At 50.2% G+C, this 15,707-nt stretch overlaps 1 protein-coding gene across 1 annotated transcript in view; it reads right to left on the bottom strand.

The window, feature by feature from the left end:
• Nucleotides 1–2,113: 2,113 nt before the first annotated feature.
• The window catches only part of DNHD1 (dynein heavy chain domain 1), a 79,594-nt gene continuing 66,000 nt past the window's right edge, over nt 2,114–15,707 (bottom strand). The window contains exons 29-43 of the mRNA XM_044260879.1: nt 14,995–15,144; nt 14,566–14,748; nt 13,991–14,422; nt 13,342–13,813; nt 7,982–8,272; nt 7,603–7,755; nt 7,249–7,427; nt 6,155–7,114; nt 5,769–5,955; nt 5,493–5,615; nt 5,208–5,409; nt 3,932–4,023; nt 3,616–3,765; nt 2,647–3,455; nt 2,114–2,464 (exon numbers count right to left, since the gene is read on the bottom strand). Of these exons, the coding sequence (XP_044116814.1) occupies nt 2,114–2,464; nt 2,647–3,455; nt 3,616–3,765; nt 3,932–4,023; nt 5,208–5,409; nt 5,493–5,615; nt 5,769–5,955; nt 6,155–7,114; nt 7,249–7,427; nt 7,603–7,755; nt 7,982–8,272; nt 13,342–13,813; nt 13,991–14,422; nt 14,566–14,748; nt 14,995–15,144 (4,734 nt within the window). The remainder of the gene's footprint in view (nt 2,465–2,646; nt 3,456–3,615; nt 3,766–3,931; nt 4,024–5,207; nt 5,410–5,492; nt 5,616–5,768; nt 5,956–6,154; nt 7,115–7,248; nt 7,428–7,602; nt 7,756–7,981; nt 8,273–13,341; nt 13,814–13,990; nt 14,423–14,565; nt 14,749–14,994; nt 15,145–15,707) is intronic.

Raw genomic sequence — 15,707 nt, 5'->3', positions numbered from 1 at the left:
GGAAAAAAAACGTTTTCTGAGGAAAGTGGAATCTTTTGCCCTTCTGCTCAGCCTTTTTGTTAAAGGACATCAGTTACACCACAGAAACCAGTGAGGGGATGACTGAAGAGGTTGTGTGCCAGCGCTCAGTATACACTGCCGTTTGCATTACGTCCTGCCACATAGCTCATACTTAGCCATACAGCGAGGGAAGTAGGTTGTACCTTGTAAGTTTTGGTGGTTAAGGGTAAAGAGAGGAGCCCCCCCGTAGGCCTTGAGCTCAGTTACACACTAACCCAACTTTTATCAGAAAGGTTTGTCCTGGGATGGCAGGTAATCAGCTAATAATAACTGAACATATCAAGGCAGAACTCTTGATTCCCTAACCCAGCCTGTCTCTCCCTCAAATTTCTCATCTCAGTTAATGACACCGTGATCCACTCAGTTGCTCAAACCTAAAATCTCGGAGCCATCCCAGGTTTGTCTTCTTCCTTCACTATTCACATCCAGCCCATCAGCAAGTCCTGCTGGCATGGCCTCCAGAATATTTCCAAAACCCATCAATTCTCCATCCCTGCTATTGGAACCCTAGTGCAAACTCCATCATCTCCCACTAGAATTACTTCAAGCCTCCAAACAAATGTTCCTTGTTACTCTGGGTTTTCTTCCACCCATCTGCCACATAACAGCCAGAGTAAGCTTTGCATCATGTCTTCTTATACCTAATACTCTGCACTAGATTCTCCTGATGGTTTTAAAAATAAAATACAGGGATGCCTGGGTGGCTCAGTTGGTTGAGCCGCTTCCTTCGGGGTCCTGGAGTCCTGGGATTGAGTCCCATATCAGGCTCTCTGCTTGGCAGGGAGCCTGCTTCCCTTCCCCCCTGCTCTGCTGGCCTCTCTGCCTACCTGTGATCTCTGTCAAATAAATAAATAAAATCTTTTAAAAAATTATAAAAATAAAATACAAGGTCATTATGAAAAGACTATGTGATTGACCCCTGTCTATTCTTCTCTGTCATTTTTTATCACCCTCCCTCTGATTCACCATTCTCCAGCTACGTGTTCAGTCCTGCCTCAAGACCTTTGCGCCTACCGAGGGTTCTACCCAGGAACACTCCTTCTAGATCTTCAAATAGCTCTTTCTCATATTCAGGAAGTGTCTCCTGACCACCCAAATGATACTGTTTCATTCTAGTCGTGCTCAAACTCTTCAGTTCCTTTATTTTCTTTATAGCACATACAAATTAAATTTAACTTACACAGATGTTGACCTTTTCTTGTCTGTCTCCCCGCTCTGGGACAATCTCATCAGTGCCAGGAAGAGCACCTGGTTCAGAGGAGTACTCAGTAAATAATTGCTGAGGGGCTCAGTCTAAGCCTTGTTTTTGGCTCCGGGTCGTGAGATCAAGCCCAGCGTGGGGCTCCCTGCGCACTGGGGAGTCTGAGCTTCTCTCTTCCTCTGCCCCTCGCCCTACCAGTCTGCATGCTCTTGTGCACACGCTCTCTCTTTCTCAAAAAATAAATAAATCTTTAAAAGAAAATAATTATTGAAAGCACATAAAACCTTATATCTTATTTGGCTTTTTTTTTTTTTTTTAAATGTATATGACTCACTTGGAGAATCCATCACAGCGGAGGGGGTTACTGGAAGGGAAAGATTGAGGCATTCTTGATAATACAACAAAGGCTTTAAAAAATCATTTTCAGTTCTAATGTTCTCTCTTCAAAAATATCCCTTGTGGGGGAAAAAAAAAATATATATATATATATACACACACACATACACTTAGCCATACACTAATGGCTTGATATATGATACATGATACATGTATATATATATGATATATATACATGATATATATATATCATGGATTTAGCACAAGTACTCAGACCACAGTAGAAAGCCTGGCAAAGATGCAGGATCCTGTGGATTAACCACCCCCATCTGCCAAACGCCTGGGATGTGTGACCAACACCAGGCCCATCTCCCAACAGGATACCAACATTCCCCTCTCAGTTGTGCACACTGGGTCTTCCCCTCAGCAGGTCATTTCTCCATGTGCAGACAACCTGCACTGCTAAATCTCAGAAATCCTTCATTGAATCACCCCAACTTTATTTTGTTTCAGGGCTCACAGCAAGGGTGGGCTGCACACGTACACCCTCCGTTGGTCACAGGTGGCGGGGCTGAGCTTCGTGGGCAGGGGCAGGTGCATCAGTGTGTGCCTGCTGTGTAGCCTAGTGATGCCTAGGGGCCCTTCCATGTACACAGGACAGGAATACACAGCCAGGCTGCCTGGGGGTGGCAAGTCACTGGGGCGCCGGGACTGGGCACTGACGCTGACTGGAGGCAGAGGGCTGGGCTGGCTGCAGGTGCTCTCCTGCAGGGCCCCTGCTAGTGGGTCCCACTCAGCATTCCGGAGCTGAAGCCCAATCAGCAGCAGCCCCATCTCTGGAACAGTAGGATTTGGACCATTCACCACCTAGAGGTGCCAGAAGCTGATCAGGCAAAGCTAGAAAGTTGAGGGGTCCTAGTAGAGGGGTATGAGAGCATATGGGGCTACTGAGGAGGCAAGATCACCAAGAGGCAAGGTGGGATAATTGTAAGGTGCAATCAGGGATTTGAGGGGGCGAAAGTGTAAATGGGGGGAGGGCATGAAGATACCTGGAGGTTCAAAGGGCTGCTGTTCAGCTCCTGATATTTATGGGGGAGCCCACTGGAGCCGGAGCCTTGGAAGCCAGGGAAATTCGAGCTAGGCACAGACTGGTTCAGGGCGGCCGAAGCAAAGGTAGCCTCCCAACGCAGTGACAGCAGCAGGCGGCGTGGGTGGCAAAAGGCTGATAGGTGAAAGATGCGCTCTGGTACGTTGGTGTTCACGCCTAGGTAGCGAACCAACAGCTGCCCACGGCGTGACAGCTGTCGCAGCCAGTGCCAGGGTGGCTGTGGGCCGGCAGGCGCGTGGGGACGCCAAGGCGGAGGTAGGCGGCCAGTCCAGAGAGCTTGAGCCACCGCGACACAGCGCGGGGAGGCACACGGGGGCACACCCTGCAGCTGCTGCGACAGGCAATCCAGGTCCTGGAGTACTGCTCCCACCAGCTGGCTCAGCTCCAGCACCTCTGTCTGGAGGAAGGCCTGCAGAGACCGCTGCGAGCTCAGTCTCAGCACCACCCACTCGTCGTCAGACTCTTCCCGGCCTGCGGTCTCCGTCAGCAGAGCCCGCAGCGACTCCAGCCTCCGCTTGGCCTGCATTAGGCGCTGCCGCAGCCGCTTTTCAGCGCGTCGGGAGCTCCCACGAGATGCAGGAACCCAAGTGGGTAAAGTTAGCTGCAGCGCGCTTAAGAGTGTGCGACTCTGGCGTCGTAACAGCCAGGCCTGGGAGCCAACACTCAGTCCGCAGCTCTGGGGTTCCGGTGGTGTGGGCAAGAGGTGCATCTGGGCCCTGCACTCTGCCAAAGCATCCAGTTCCCCTAGCTCTTGGAGGTGAAGGGGAGGGGTGACACATTAAGCCACCATCCCATAACTGTGAATATTGCCCCCTCCTACACCTTTGTTGGTACCGCGGTTCAGATTCTTGAGAGGGGGGCATTACACAGACTGTTCCCCAACCCAACACAGGTAATGACTGCAGCTTACCTGGGCTGGGCAGCAGAGTAGACAGCAGATACTGGGGTGTGTGTGGTTGAGCCCAGCTCCCGTTGCTGGGGTTCAGGCAGGCTTGTGTTAGGCTAATCAGGGCCTCCCTGTCCTTCTTGTCTCCCAAAGGACCCCCATAGAAAACCGAAGCTGAGAATAAGGTCAGAGCCCCTTAGTTGTAGCCCCTCCAGTTTCCACCACCTCCCAAACCAAAACCAAAGCTGGGAATTATGTCCGTGTCCCAGTCCTCCCACTCCCATGCCTTTCAGGGCTCTCCTGAGGGCTGATGACTACATGGGGACAGGAAGAGTCTCACCTGCCAGCTCCTGCATGGCAGCACTGGGATTGCTAAGGCTAGTCCACAGCTGGTCTTGGATCTGAAGGACCTGTGTCAGGGTCACTTGACTCCTGGGGGAGGGGAGCAGGAATAGGGCATCAGAACCATCCCTTTGCTGAGGACTCTGGTCTTTCTAGCCCAGGCTCCCAAGTTCCAAACTCACAAGGGTTCACAAGTAATTGCTACTCAGCACTTCAAATTCAACTTGCTTTCACTGAAATCATCATTTCCTCCTATACCAGCCTCCTGCTGTCCTAGGCAGAAATCTGGGAGCCATCCTTGACTCCTTTCTTCCTCACTCCATATTTACTTTCTATCCCTACTGGTACTACCGTACTATGGTCTTATTTCTTCAGAGTGCCAGAGCCTCCTAAAATGGCTCTGCTTGACTATGGACTCTGAAAAACAATCTGTGGGGTTTGAAGTGGCAGGGCAGGTGGGAAGTTGGGGTACCAGGTGGTGGGTATTATAGAGGGCACGGTTTGCATGGAGCACTGGGTGTGGTGAAAAAATAATGAATACTGTTTTTCTGAAAATAAATAAATTGGGAAAAAAATGGCTCTGCTTGGGGCAACTGGGTGGCTCAGTGGGTTAAGCCTCTGCCTTCGGCTCAGGTCATGATCTCAGGGTCCTGGGATCAAGCCCCACATCGGGCTCTCTGCTCGGCAGGGAGCCTGCTTCACCCTCTCTCTCTGCCTGCCTCTCTGCCTACTTGTGATCTCTCTTTCAAATAAATAAAATATTTTAGAAAAACAAAAACAAAACTGCTCTGCTTGCCTCCAGCCCTGTCCCATCTGGTCCATTCTCCACACTGCAGCCCGAGTGATCTTTCCAACAGATACTTAGGATCACGTTTCTTCTATTTAAAACTCTCCAGTGGCTTTCCACTGTCCTCAGGATAAAATCAGTCCCCTTACCATGGTCTTAAAGGCCCTTTTGGAGGGCCTCGCCTCCAAAGTCTCACCTCTCCCCGCTCAACCCCCAACATGTCCACCTTAGCCACAATGAAATCTTCCTCCTGCCGAGCTTAGTTCCCTCTACTCAGAAAAGCCCCATCTCCACCTGATCTGCCTCTGCTTCCTAGACTCAATTCAAAGAGAGAGCACAAAGTCCTTGGGGGAGCCTTTCTTGACTTCCCCTTGCCCTCACACTTGGGTGCTGCCCCAGCAGGAATTAGTCGTACTCCTCAGGGATATGGAAAATGCTCAGTGTTTGCTGAATGACTGACTGAGCAAGATGGAAAAGGGTCTCTCACCAGCACCCCCTGTGTGCCTGCAGCTTCATTCCATAGAGCTGCCGGTGTAGCAGGAGGCCATGTAAGAGGAGGAGAGGTAGCATCCTTGCTGGGGGTTGCACAGAGAGTCCTTGCTGGGCTAGCTCCAAGCTGTCAGTCAAGATGTGGCCCAGCTCCAGAGACTGGTCCCAGAAAACAGGCATGGAGTGCTGAGCCAGCACCGCTGGGGCAGAAGGATAGTGCTGGGTCAGCATAGCACAGTTGCCCTCCTCCTTCAATCTGAGAGCCATAGTGGGGACTTCTCACCTGGTAAGGAAGCAATAGCTTCTGCAGACAAAATAAGCCAAAGACGGAAATCTCTGTGGACAGTCGTCACACTCTTGCTTGAGGGTTGGACTAGAGGCAGTTCTAACTCCGGGTCCGAGACCACTAGGGGTCAGATATGGGGCTGAGATCAATCACTGGGTAAAAGGGTCAGACACAAGTTTAGGGACACAAGCTTGAGGCTCTGGGGTCAGGAGTGAGATACAGGAGCGAGGGCATCAAGCTCGGGCCCGGAACTGGAATAGGTAGCAGACCCACCCCTGGCTCCATCCAACAGCCCCAGCAAGGGCTGCAGCAGCTCCTTTGGCCAGTGGGGCATCAGATGACAGTTCTCCAACACCAACCAGTGCCCTCTATGCATAGCCTGGCATAGCGTGCTGACCACTACCGAGACTGGGTCCCAGGCTTCAGAGCCTACAGCGATCACCTCCAGATGCTTCTGCCCCTGCAGACCAACAGAGAAGTGGCAGAGAACTTAAAGTGATTGTAGGATTACCCAAGGGACCCAACGTAATGCCACAAATGGCCCCAGAAATCCCTGAGTAAGCCAGAAAGATCTGTAAGAATGCTAGGAGGGAGCCACCACACCCCATCTCGGCCCACAGGGGTCTGGTGTCTCTGTGGCCGAGAGACTAGGCTCAAACCTGCTCATGCCCGGCAGCCAGTTTCTGGATGATGGTCAGGGGATGCTTGGTGGCTGTGGGGTGACCAGGTGGTGGCAACAAGATCAGCATGGGCTGAGTAGCCTGACTGTGTTCGAAGGGTATGGTGGAGGCACCCAGGTTTTCATCCAGGGGCCGGCCCAGAAGGCAAGTGGTAAAGTCCGCCAGGGCCCGTGCCAGGCACTCAGGTCGCAGCACACGCCACAGAATCAGCTTCTGGAGGAGGCTGAGTGGGTCAGGCCCAGGCCCAGGTGCTGGACCCAGCACCGTGGATGACAGGGACAGGTAAGCCTGCCAAACACTGGAGTGGCCTGCCAGGGACGCACACAGCCCCGCAAATGGGGGCAGCAGCTCCAACATGCTACATTCACGCCAGGCTCTCACCCCCAGCCAGGCTGGCCGAGCCACACCTGGATTGCTGTAGCTTGTGCTAGGAGAGGCTGCCAGGCCAGGCCAGAATGCCAGCCTCTCCAGCTCTGGTGCTTTCCTTGCCATTCGCAGCAGCGCCAGAGCACCCAAGGCCCCCACCAGTGGTACTTGGGTCAGGCTTAGTGCAGCCACAGTGCTGCCCAGGAGCTGGCGGGTCAGCTGTGCTCTCAAATGCAGCAGATGGCTGGGCAGGTCCTCCCCCTGATGAGTCTCACACTGCTTCATGCTGTTCAGAGCCCGCTTGGTGGCTGCTAGCCAGTTGTCGGGGCTCATGCGGAAAAGGGGCAGCAGGTTCTGTAGTGGGCTAAGGGCCTTTATTATGGCCATTCCGTGCCAGACCACATGCCGATAGGGTGCCCACAAGGCCACCTCCTGCAGTCTTAGGTCTTCTAGATCCTCGCAGCGGGCACGCAGCTGACATAGCTCTGCCTGGGCCCTCACCATGTCCCGCAGGAATTTAGCTGGATTCTGATGTTTTGGATTCTGGAGAAGCAGCATCAGCAGCAGCCGCTCCTGCAAACAGCCACCTGTTCCATGGGTCTGACCCTTTCCCACACAGTCCGCAACCATCCACACTCATCTCTGCCCCTGCACCTGGGCCCCTCCAAAGCTCATGCCCCCCCCCCATAACCAGGACCCCTGGGCACCTCAGCAGCCTTCACAGATTCACAGCTGTCCAGGGCTTTGGTCTTTAGGTCCTCCCAGCGGTTCTTGAGCTCGGGACACTCTGCACACAAGATTTCATGCAGCATCTGGTCTTCTAGGGTATCCATGTTGAGGCTCAGATCCAGCACATTCATCCCCTTCAGCAGTTCATAACCTAGCACTTGGGGTTAAATGGGAGATGCTTAAGCTTTCCCCTTGGCAAAGCCAGTGGGTGGGGTGTACTGGGCATATGGCTCCGGACCACAGTCCTGAGCCTGCCTGGGGCCAGACTGAGGGATGCAGGAGGCCCACTGTGTCCACAAAGCTGTGGTGGCAACTTACCCACCAGGGCTCACCTTTTTTCAAGGCACTGAGGGGGACAGTAGTGCTCAGATAGAGACAGAAGCCAGGTTGCACCTGGGGAGGGCTCAGCTCCTCCCGCTGCAGTAGCCATTGCAGTTCTTGGCACCCTAGGCCCAGCTCCATATTGGTCAGTAGCACTGGCAGGCCTATGAGGGGGAGACAAGGACACCCTACCCACCATGCCAGCCCCCCGCCCCTCCCGCCACACAAAATCTGGCTCTGACCAGCTCCCCGCTGGCTAATAGGAGGATCCCCTTAGGGCTTTTCCACAAGTTAGTGCCTGGCTTAGGGATGGGAGCTGAGGTCAGTCTGGGGGTGAGAGACTTGTGGGGCCACAGAAGGGGTACATGGTGGATGGGGACCCGTTCTCACCATTGGCAGCTGCCTCCCGGAGCTGAGGACCCAGCTCTGGGTCAGCACCTGAGAGCACATGAAGGTTGGGAAGGGGCAGAGACCCAGTCTCAGAGGCTGGCCTTGACTCCTGCCTCTCTGTCTCACCCTCCTCCTGCTCTTGCTCCTCTTCCTGTTCTCTCTCTTCCTCATTTTCCCTGTCCTGTGTCTTCTGCTCTTTTGTCTTGTTCTTAGCCTTATCACACCCTTCACTACTGTCATCTTCCTCTTCCGTGGCCTCTTTTTCTTCTTGATTTCTCACAAAGCCCTTCTCTGTGGTAGAAAGATGCAGAGGAGCTCCTCTCAGAGGATGTCCAGCCTCCCAGGGAACACCTTTCACCCAGGGCCTCCATCTCATGAGGCCAGGTCTTCAGGAAGACACCTTGGGAAAGTCACTTAAGCTCCTTCTGACTCAATTTCCTTATCTGCAACACGTCTGCAACATGGGGTTGATATTGGTGGGTACCTCACAGGGTTACTGTGAAGATGACATGAAATGATACATAGCTCTGCACTGGACTTAGTAAGCACTCAACAAATGTTAGCTGTCATTATTAATTCTCTAAAACTCCAGGGAGGGGTTCTAGGTATCCCTGAATCAGCTCCATTTTGACTTTTCACCAGATTGGTTAACAGAGTCTATGTATTTCTTTTCTTTTTTTTTTTTTAAAGATTTATTTATTTATTTATTTGCCAGAGACAGAGGGAGAGAGCGCGTGAACGAGCACAGGCAGACAAAGAGGCAGGCAGAGGCAGAGGGAGAAGCAGGCTCCCCGCTGAGCAAGGAGCCCGATGTGGGACTCAATCCCAGGACCCTGGGATCATGACCCGAGCCGAAGGCAGCTGCTTAACCAACTGAGCCACCCAGGCGTCCCTATGTATTTCTTATTGCCTAAGCTAATTCTATCAAAATGAAAAGAATTGTTGCTAATATAGAAATCAGTGCCTGGAAGTAGCAACTTGTATGTGAAAGGCCATAAACTGGAATTAGCCAAGTCACGGGGTGTACAGTGAACACAGATGGCTCCCTCCCCAGTCCCCTTCTCCTTTGTCTCCTCTATTGCAGGAACTGAAAAAGATAAATAATATATTTTTTAAGTATTAAATTTAAGAATTTTAGGAATTTTTTTTTTAAGTATTAAGCTTAGGGGCACCAGACTGGCTCAGTTAGTTAAACATCTGCCTTCGGACCTGGTCATGATTCTAGGGTCCTGGGATTGACCCCCACATCGGGTTCCCTGAGCAGTGAGGAGTCTACTTCTCCCTCTCCCTCTGCCCCTCCCCTGGCTTGCACTCTCTCTCTTTCAAATAAATAAATAAAATCTTTTAAAAAAAAAAAAGTATTAAGCAGGGGCACCTGGATGGCTCAGTGGGTTAAGGCCTCTGCCTTCAGCTCAGGTCATAGTCCCAGGATCCTGGAATTAAGCCCTGCATCGGGCTCTCTGCTCAGCGGGGAGCCTGCTTCCCCCTCTCTGTGTCTCTGCCTGCCTCTCTGCCTACTTGTGATCGCTGTCAAATAAATAAATAAAATCTTAAAAAAAAAAAAAAAGGAAATAGGCAAGTGGAGGTTGTCAGGTGCAGTTTAGTAGATTCATTTCTTATTGCTTAACAAATTACCCCAAATTATCACTTAGCAGCTTAAAACAACACCCATTTATGATGTGTGAGTTCAGAAGGTTAGAAGCCCCACACAGCATGACTGGATGCTCCACTTGGAGTTACACGGGGCTAATCAGGCATCAACTGGGGCTGTAGTTCTCATCTGGGGCTTGGGTGCTCATTCAGGCTTACTGGTTTTTGACAGAATTCATTTCCATTTCACACTCTCCCAGTAGCCTGCTCCATCTTCAAGCCAGCAACAGTTTCTTGAATCTTCCTCATGTTTCAGATCTCCCTGACTGTCTCTTCTTTCTTCCTTGCTTCTTTGAGGGGCACGTGTACCTAGTATACTAGGCACACCCAGATAATCCAGAATATCTCTATTTTAAGGTCAATTGGTTAGTAATTAAGATTTCTGTCTTTCCTGCTATGGAACTTAGTTACAGGAGTAACAATGGAGGACAAAAGTGATAGGGGCCAAAACTCTGCCTACCGCATTCGACTATCCAGACTGCTGGAAGATCTGTTTCCCTGAGAGAAGGGACAGAGATGACTAGCAGCAACTCTGACATGATGCTTGGCAGGATAGCAGCCAAGATGGTAACAAACTACTACAAATATGGTAGCTGGAAAAAAAAAAACCCAAAACTTATTTCTTCATAATTCTGGAGGCCAGAAGTCCAAAATCAAGGTGTTGGAAAAGCTGCACTCCCTCCGAAGGCTCCAGCTTCTGTTGGTTCCAGGAGTTCCTTGGCTTGTGGCTATATAACTGCACTGTCTGTCTCCATTTTCATGAGGCCTTCCCTCTTCCCTTCTACCTATGCCTTCTCTTTTTTCTCTTATAAGGACAATTATCATTGTTTCTAGAACCAAACCAGATAATCTAGGGTGATTTCATTTCAAGGTTCTTAACTTAGTTATACCTACAAGACTCTTTTTCCAAATAAATTCATATTAATAGGTTCTGTGGGTTAGGATTCAACCCACTACATTCAACCCACTATAATGTGATAAGCCAACATGCTAACGATCATTGAGCAGAAAGAAGAATCTGGGTACTTGAAGTCGGTACTGGAGCCCTGTACCTGCTTATCTCAGTACTTATTATAATCTGAGATAAATAAATCCTTCTTTCTATTCTTTTTCTCTCTTTTTAAAGTAGGCTCCACACCCAGCATGGAACCCAATGTCGGGTTTGAACTCATGACCTTGAGATCCAAGCCTGAGCTGAGATCAAGCAAGGGTCGATCGCTTAACCAACTGAGCCACCCAGGTGCCCCAGTAAATTCTTATTTCTTTTTTTTTTTTAAGATTTTATTTATTTGACAGAGAGATAAATCACAAGTGGGCAGAGAGGCAGGCAGAGAGAGAGGCGGAAGCAGGTTCCCTGCCAAGCAGAGAGCCTGATGCGGGGCTTGATCCCAGAACCCTGAGATCATGACCTGAGCCAAAGGCGAGGCTTAACCCACCGAGTCACCCAGGCGCCCCTAAATTTTTATTTCTTAAGCCGTGCTAAGTTGAGCTTTTGTTACTGATCATGATAGCATTCCCAGCTGATACAATGAATTAGTAGTGGGGAGGGGCAATGAGGATTTTTCTTCTCCCTGCTAGGTTATGTTGTGGGTAAGAAGTTGGTTTATCTCATGGGACTTGGACCATATGCTCATTGAACTTCAGTGGATTTAGTAGAAGGCATGCTGGCTACTTCTCTGGTTAGATAAGAGGAACAACCTCCAGAAAAAAAACTTAAAGAAATTTCCTTTCTGCTTTTCTTTCCTTTCCTTTCTACATATCAAGCAATTTCAGACTACAGATGATCAGATACTCATGCATCTTGCTGATTTGTAAAAATAATTTTCTACCTTATGTTGCATGGAATAGGAAAATTATTGGCTATTGGAAGAGCCTGGAAAATCAGGGAAGTCTAATTCTCCAGGTCCATCCCAAGCACTTCTCTTTTTAAGCATTCCCTGCTTGACAAACATAACAGTCTACCTGCCCCTTTTGATTGGGATACAGCCCCAAGTAATAGGGGTTACATTCCATAGCCAATTAGCCTAAGTTCACTGCTCAGACTGTTTCATTACTACAGCTCTGAGGTTAAGGCCAAGGTTTAGATGGGTGACATTTACATTAAGGCTTAGTGGGATTGCTAGAGTCCCTAGAACCCGTGTTAAGAGAGAAGACAAAAAGTGGGGTTTAAATTCAAGAATGAGAATATGCCAAGATTTCTTGCATTGGTTAATAGCTAATAGAGTCCTTACGAATGCAATCTGAGGGGGAAAGTTGAGAGAGTTAAAGAAATTAGCTAGAAAATCCCCTGTCTGGTAATAAGTGATCCGTGTTTGCTTCATTTTAAGGCAAATCCTAAGGCCCCATCCCATTCCAATAGGAAGTGGGTATGTAAGGCAGAACAGCTACAAACAGGAGACTCTTGCCCAATGTTCCTTTCACAGATAGCACTGGGGACAGTGAACTAGAAAAAGTATACTGTTCATCAGAACTCAGGACAGCCAAAGTGGCTATCCAAGAACTCCCGCTATAGCCAGTGAATGATGCTAATCATTCTCTTTACTGTCACTGTCTGGTGTCACACAGCACATGCTGAAGACCAATAGACAGGTGTGTGTTTCTTACCCTTACCCAGTTTCTAAACAGGACATTTACTGTAGTTATCTCGGTTTGATTTTGCTTCACTCTGCGTATCAGGTGTATTTCTAGGGTGAGATTTAGCATGTACTCACTCTGTCATAGGTTACAGAATCACAAAGAGCCACATCTGGGTCTGATCAAGAACTGTGAACATCGTTCACGGTTCTTGGACTCAGAATTGGACGCTGCAGCTGGAGGTTTCTTCAGGGTGTCTCTTATTAGAGAGGGGGTAAATTCACTTACATGGAATAGTTGTGTCATGGGCATTTGTGTAATGGGGTATGGGCACAGTGAAATGTTGTGCTGGACAGCCAAGGGATGGAGTGGAATAATGGTAGCAGTAATACATTAGTAGTGACACTAACATTTTGGGGAATTTATTATTTTCAGGCACCGTGTAAATCCCTTTTACAGGAATTATCTTAATATGTTTTAAGATGGGTATAATTAAGATGCTCATTTTATTGCAAATAAATTTGGGCTTAGAGCGATTAAGTACCTTGCCCTATTTACACAGCTAGGAAAGAACAGATATTTGACCCAGACAGTCTGATTATAGAGCCCATATTACAGACCACTTTATTACCTACCTAGCCCATTATAGATGTCTATTATTCTCCCCAGTGCCATTCCCAACCTCTTCTTCTGGAAAATAAACACCCTTTTTCCTTCCCCTACACAACACCCTTATTTCCTTCCCCTAGGAAACACATCCTTCTGATACTCTACCCAGATGTGTCTCTCTGCTCCAAGCAGAGCTAATAGACACATTTCCCCAGAATTCCTGAACATGGGGTAAATTTGGACAGTAAGGAAGGTTCTGAGTTGTAGGCCAAGTTTCTAAGAGTGCTGGGTAGACCAGGGAAATGGAAGATCATAGACTGGTCAGCCATGTAGATTCAGAATCATTGCAAAATAGGCCCTAAGATGCAAATGTGACCTAATTGATTAATATATGGGCTGATGAAGTCTAGGATACTCTGGCCACAAAAATTTAGTGTCTTCATTATGAAACGGAAGACCACATGTGGCCAAGACTGTTGGCCTTTCAGATACCCGAGAAGTGTTGTGTTCATCATCCCTGGCTTTACCTCTGTGCTCAGTGGGGTCTGGGACCAAGGATCTAGTCTCTTGCTGAGGCAGCGGGTTCAGCCAGATGAGGGCCTGGTTGTCGGGGTCAAGCACTAGAGGCCAACGGCAACTGGAGTAGTGGGTGTTGCTTCTCAGAAGCAGGCCTGCCAGGCGGGCTGACTTTGCCTGGGGCTTCAGGTCTCGGTCCCACTGGAGCTGTTCAGATTCAGAGCTCAGCAAGGACAGAAGGCTGAAGGGAGAGCGTATGGAGAGCAGGGGGTTCTTTGGTGGCATGACGACAGATTTCTTCATCTGCTTCCATGCCTGTGCCACATCATCTGGACCCAGGGTCTCCTGAAAGCCCCTACACAGAGCCAGCCACTTGTCTAGTAGCTCCTGGCGCCGCACCGGCGGGAAAGGACCCAGGTAGATGATAGCAGCTGAACACACGAGGGCGTCTCCGAACACAGTCAGGCAGTGCCCCTTCAACTTCTGGCATGAGAAGGGAGAGGGGAGGGCTTATGGGCCAGCGAGGAAGGTACAGGTAGAGAAGGAGTGAGGCAGGGGGTGCAGGAAAGTGTGGCAGGGAGAGCCCAGGGAGCAGCCCAGGAGTTGGGGGCAGTAGCGCAGAAATGAACTTGAGGGGGAAATCCGGGAGGGGCTGGTTACCTGGAGCTCTGTAGTCCAGGAGTGCACGGGTGTGAGCAGTGCAGCCTTGATGGGCCACTTGTGGTATTGGCCACACTGAGCCTGACTGAGGTTCTCTATCATCTGGTTGCTTGAAGCCCGGGCCTCTACCAGTGTCTTGGCCAGATCCAAATTGTGCTCTAGGGTCTCCTGGGCCTGGAACTGGCAGCGGCCCAGGTGGGCCTGCTCCCGAGCCAGTGTGGCCTCTATCTGCCGCAGAAGCAGGCCCGTGGGTAGTCCTCGGCGCTGGGCCAGCCCATAGCGCAGAACAGCCCAGAGCCAGGCGGCCAGGTTTGCTGCGGGTATGCTTACTGCCCGCAAAGCTGCATCACTCATCCCTGGAGCATTCAGAGCTTGGGTTAGCTTTATCATCTCTGAGTCTGTCATCTTCTCCTTAGGGAAGAACACCAGCTCCTGGGAAATTGTGTTAAGAGAGGTAAAGGCAGACATAGGGGCTCTGCTCAGAACCTTGCCCCAACCACCTCACTCCGCCAGCCAACCCCCCACCCTGCCTTAGGCCTCCACTCTCCTTCTCCATTGAGCTCCACATTCCCTACCTGGTAAAAATCCTCGGTGCATAAGAGTTGCTTGGCACTGGCCCAGCCTGTCTCACAGTGGAACAGGTCGCACAGTGCATCAGTCACTTGGACCACTGATTCTGGTGGTGCTCGATAGCTCCGTATCTCCTCAAAGTCAGCCACCTGCAGCTGGCTCAGGGGTCCCAGGAAGGCCTTACCCATCTAAATGAGGAGAGATGCACTCTGGAAGTGAGTTCCCAGAGTGTCCTCTTCCTTCAAGGTGTTGCCAGGTGGGATCACTTCTTTCTCGGGGTTCCCATGAGGGCAGTTCCTCAAGTCATCCTTTTCCCCTCCCCCAGAAGACTCCATGACAAGCCATCCCATTCTCTCCTCTGGGCATCTCTCCTATGAAAGGCTGTCCCCTCACAGGAGAGGACCAGTGCAGGGCAGGCAGCAGGAAGAGCCCACCTGCTCCAGGAGAGCCTCGTGCTGAGCCCGCAGGTTATCCCGCTGCTTGGTCAGGGTCTCAATGAGGTTCTCCTGCTGCTGACACTCTGCCAGCTGCTGCTTGATGAGCAGCTGGCCTTTCTGTAGTTGCTGCTGAAGTGTGGTCACATTCTGTAAACAGAGATCCAGGCTCTGCAGCTCAACATCCTGGGCCAGGTGGGACTATCCCAAAGGGAGCCCTGTGGGCGTGGGACTCCAGCACTCCTCACTTGACAGTCAGGATGACCAAGTTGAACTCTGTATAGTCCCCAGATAAAGACTGAGCCATGGAACTGTCACTTACTGGTGTATGAGCAGCTCCAAGTGGGTGCTTGCTTCTCCTGATCTGCCATACAGGCCTAGGCAGTCTGATTCTAAAGCCTGTGTGCTTAACCATTATGCTACACTCTTTATCTTACTTGACCCATTAGTGGCATTTGTTACAGAAGATAGTTCCCGCTCTCTTGAAGCACTGTCTATCTTTGACTTTCATAACTCTGTGTTATCCTTTGGCTTTGTCCAACTTCTGTGGCTGCTCTTTCTTCGCTTCTCCCTCTACCATCCCTTAAATATCCCTTGGCAACATTTCAGGGTCTCCCTATCTTCTCATTCGACACTTCTATGTATCCTGCCTAATTTCATGGCTTTGATAACCACTTCTGTTCTAAAAACTCTCAAATCACTATCTCAAACCA

Source organism: Neovison vison, chromosome 7 (assembly GCF_020171115.1).
Source record: "Neovison vison isolate M4711 chromosome 7, ASM_NN_V1, whole genome shotgun sequence".
NCBI lineage: Eukaryota > Metazoa > Chordata > Mammalia > Carnivora > Mustelidae > Neogale > Neogale vison.
This window is presented reverse-complemented; position numbering and strand designations above follow the sequence as displayed.